Source organism: Otolemur garnettii, unplaced genomic scaffold, assembly GCF_000181295.1.
Source record: "Otolemur garnettii isolate 467f Iridium unplaced genomic scaffold, OtoGar3 scaffold00001, whole genome shotgun sequence".
NCBI lineage: Eukaryota > Metazoa > Chordata > Mammalia > Primates > Galagidae > Otolemur > Otolemur garnettii.
In genome coordinates, this window is record NW_003852396.1 from 60,973,315 (window position 1) to 60,977,768 (window position 4,454).

Genomic DNA, 4,454 nt, shown 5'->3' on the forward strand with positions numbered 1-4,454 from the left:
ACTTGAGCCCAGGAGTTGGAGGTTGCTGTGAGCTGAAATGCCATGGCACTCTACCCCAGGGGGACAGCTTGAGGCTCCTGTCTCAAAAAAAAAAAAAAAAAATGCTTATTCCTTTGTGTGTTAACAGGGGTCCTTGATAGTGACATAGTAATTTATAGTGAGACATGCTAACATCTGTGTTTGGATTGGGAGGTTAGAAGGACAGTTAAGGTAGAGTTAAGATTCAGTTAATGAGCTTTATGTTTAGAATACAGCAGACATTGGTGTTTCCAAGTATCGTGTCATTAATGTGTCATTTGTACTTTACATTGTAGTAATACAGTCGATTTTTCTGATGTTTCTGTGGTGTATTTATTATGGTAATAATGCAGTTTTTTATCACAGTTAATTATATAACCTTTGAGGTCTGTGTATACAAGGGCTTCATTGTGGGACTATTCATTGATTTCTTTTCCCTGACTTTGTTAGTAATACATGAAAATTAAAAGGAAAAAAAAAGTAAAGGAACCAAAAAAAAAAAAAAAAAACCAATCTCACCATCCAGAAATAGTTACTTTACACTTTGATATTTTCTTTTAGTGTTTTTTCCTCTGTATGTTATGTATGTGCATTAAAAAAGGTACCATATATTTTATATTCTGCTGTGATATTCTCTGACTAGTATCCCTATCCTTAGATAAGTTTTAAAAAATGCTTTGGAAATATGGGTATATCTTTCTATTTATTTATTTATTTATTTAGAGACAGAGTCTCACTATGTTGCCCTTGGTAAAGTGCTGTGGCATCACAGCTCACAGCAGTCTTGAACTCTTGGGCTTAAGTGATTCTCTTGCCTCAGCCTCCCAAGTAGCTGGGACTACAGGTGCCTGCTACAACGCCCAGCTATTTTTTGTTGTAACTTTTGTTGTTTAGCAGGCCCGGGCTAAGTTCAAACCCTCCAGCCCCACTGTATGGGGCCAGCACCCTAAACCATTGAGCTATGGGCGGCGAGCCGGATATACCATTTATTTAGTTATTCTCCTATGTTTTTGAACATTCAAGTTTCTGATTTTCAAAAAAAATTTTTGATAGAGGTTTGAATTGCAGCTTCCCATGCTGAGGGAACATGTCTTTTCACCTCCTAAGCATAAGTTTCCAGATTCCAAAACTGAAGCTGCTTTCTTCCCTATGGAGCTATGTGAGGGTTAAGGCAGCTAACCTAGCACAGCCACTGCCCTCACAAGAGGCAGTCAACTAATACTCCCAAGCCAGAACCTGGCATCCATATCCTGTTGTATTTATTTTTCTTTTAGTGATACTCTTTCACTATGCATCGGAAGAAGGTGGATAACCGCATCCGAATTCTCATTGAAAATGGGGTGGCTGAGCGGCAAAGATCTCTCTTTGTTGTAGTTGGAGATCGAGGAAAAGATCAGGTATGTTAATCTTCCTGAATTACTCTGTGCCCTGTCCCAAATAGGGTGTTACAGGCCCTCTGGAGTTTCCGCTTATAATGACGGTAAGATCTCTTTAGCTGGTAAGATGCCTAGTGGGAGCACCTTTGTTAACCTGGAGTGGTGGGTTGACTGCACGGTTCAGTGTGGCTAGTGGCTTCTAGCCCTAACCTGGTCATTACACGACTGTGACCTTGGACATTTCCCTTTCTGGGCTCTCAGTTTAGTTACCACATTTGTCGAGTGAGGAGTTAGATCTGGCAGTCTCTAAGGTCTTTCTTGCCCCTGAGAGCCTGTGCCTTTTTTTTTGGCAGGTGGTAATACTCCATCACATGTTGTCCAAAGCAACTGTGAAGGCTCGGCCTTCAGTGCTGTGGTGTTACAAAAAAGAACTGGGGTTTAGCAGGTAAGCATGGCCCCTTACGTGTCTTGTTCCACTTATAATCCCTGTTTGTTAAAGGCCAGAAAATGATTCCTTGGCATAGGTTTTCAGGAATGTTTAGTGGAGGTGCTATCTATCTTATCTGAGAGGACATTTCTAAATGAAAAAAAAGGAGCTGATATCCTTTCTTCATTCTCAATAATAAGTTTCAAGTCATTTTCATGTATTTTAAATCCTCAGCCTAATGCCTTGCTTTCTGCATGTAGTTTTTCTTCCAACGTTTTTGATCTGATTGAGCCCATCAAATGTAAGTTCCTTCCTCCTGCCTTTCCCTGCTTCAGATTTATTTCATCTTCTCACTCTGTTTTCTTCCTTCCCTTCCTTCCCAGAGGAGATGCACATCATCCCATATGCAAGGTATACTTCTTTACAGATGCTGAATCTCTTCTCTCACCTCTTTGAGGATCTTTGTTATCTTTCTTTTCTCTCTTGGCCCCTCTATACCCTTTGGAAACTTTCTCCATTTTTCCATAAACATTTTCAGCTTTTCCTGTTCTCAAAAAAACGATTAGCTGCATACCCAGCTTTTTCTCTTAGGCTAGTCATTGCCATATCCCCTAAAGCAGAAATCTCAGTGGCCACCCTCTTTGCTGTCTGTCTTCTGCTTCTGGCATTTTGACCAAATTCTGCTCTTAGATGCCTCCAGTGACCTGATGTTTAATGCAGCAGTCTTTCTCTCTACTTCTGCTTCTTTTGGAGGTCTTCACCTGTTCCCTGCCGTATTTGACAGTTGGCTATTCGCTTATTTTTTTGAAGTTGTCATAGTTAAGACTTCTAGTTGTAAGTAGTAGACTTCTAACACAAACACACTTGGCACAAAGGATTTTTATTGAAGTGTGTGAGATAATTCAGGGAACCTAAGGGGGTGTGATTTCAGCTCTGCCTAGGAATGACAGAGAGCCAGACTCTAGTATTCCCAGCTCACCTCTCATCCTGTGTGTTTGTTCTATGCATTCGCACTGCAGACCAACTTTCCATTTTCTTTTGTTCCCCTGGCAGAAATAGCACTTAAGATTTTACCTGTTTTAGGTCCAGCCATTTGGAATTCAGGCCTTCTCCTAAAATTCTTGTGGAAAGATGCCCATCCCTGGGTGAGAGGAGGTGGGGCCAGCCACATAGTAGAAACCTGGCAGTTCTTAATACAACTTTGCCTTTGGAGGAGTTTGGTGTAGGGGTGGGGAATACTGTTCCTTGGGGTGAAACCCACCATGGGGTTACCTCAGAAATATTCTTTTTTGGACTCAGTGTCTCTGCCCAGACCCCTTTCCTGGGTGCTTCTCTTTCCTTTGATCTTTTCTCCCACCCTGAGCCTACCTAGCATGTATGCGTCTGCCCTTGGGCCTCTTCTCCCTCATTTATTCCCAGATGTGCTTGTCTCTGATGCTGGTTCTTCTGTCTTGTTTCTGCTTTTCTTTGCTCAGGCTATGTCCTCCACTAGAATGCATGTCCACCTCTCTGACATCACTTGTGAAACCTTCCCCATTTTCAGGGTGTGCCTCCTTCGTGATGCTTTTCCGGAGCCCTTCAGTCAGACCTGATAGTTCCTCTGCCCTCTTCAGCACTTGTCTTCCTTCTCCAAGGCTTGTCACTGGATACTTTTGCCATGGGCTGTATTCACTGTCGTGCTATAACTTAACTATATCTATTTCTTTCTTTTTTTTTTTTCTAACTTGCAGATGGTAAACTCAGGGGTTGTCTCCTACTTGTCTTTATGTTTTTGTATTTTCAAGTGATGTGGCATGTTTGTAGTAGGTACTCAGCTAATAGTTGTTGAGAGGCGCTTGAATTTCCATTAGTACCAAAGACTAAACTTGTCCATATCCTGTGGTCTTAAACTTGATTCTGCCTAAAGGAAACCAGATTTGGGGTAAATAATTCAGTTGTTTAAAAAAAGTTATAAAAGGCTTATTTGTAGGAAATTTGAAAAATGCAGAAAATATTAAGATGAAAATAAAAAGCACCCATGATCTCACTACGTAGGCATTGTTAGCATTTAGGTGTCTGTCACTGGTGTGTGGTTTTGCACCATCATCGGTATTTTATTGTACATGCTATTTCATAATTAGAAAAGTAAGCATTTTTAATACAGGTTGAGAACAAGATCTTGTGCCTGTCTCAGAATTTTAAGTGACTTTGACTCTCAATATTTTCCATTTGGCAACTGAGATAGATGTGGAATTAGGTGGTTCATAGTTTTCTGGGCAGATTTGCTTTTTGAACTTAACCTACTTGATTTTGCTTTTAAAATTCTGTTCTTGTACCTCTTGCAGTTGGTCCACTCTACCCCTGTCTTAATTTTGCAGAGTGTCATGTTCAAGCTGATGCTTGTGTGTACGTCATGGGCTTTAGGCTTGAGTTAGAAGGGACAGTGGAGATAAAGTTACCCACCGTCTCGGTTCACAGATTAGGAAATGGAGGCCCACAGGGGACAGGGCCTTTGTCCTAGCTATTAAATTAGAAAACTGTACTAAGATTTTGATCAACCACCGTCTTCCATTCTAAAGCTGTCTTAGTCCCTCTTTCTGTTAAGGAAAGGTAAATGGCATTTGGATATTCAGGATTTTTTTTTTTTTTTTTTT

General features: G+C 40.8%; 1 protein-coding gene across 1 annotated transcript in view; it reads left to right on the plus strand.

Moving 5' to 3' along the window:
* Positions 1-1,182: 1,182 nt before the first annotated feature.
* The window catches only part of NAT10 (N-acetyltransferase 10), a 37,697-nt gene continuing 34,425 nt past the window's right edge, over positions 1,183-4,454 (plus strand). Inside the window, exons 1-2 of the mRNA XM_012802921.2 lie at positions 1,183-1,415; positions 1,748-1,839. Coding sequence (XP_012658375.1) covers positions 1,308-1,415; positions 1,748-1,839 — 200 coding nt within the window. The 5' untranslated portion in view covers positions 1,183-1,307. The remainder of the gene's footprint in view (positions 1,416-1,747; positions 1,840-4,454) is intronic.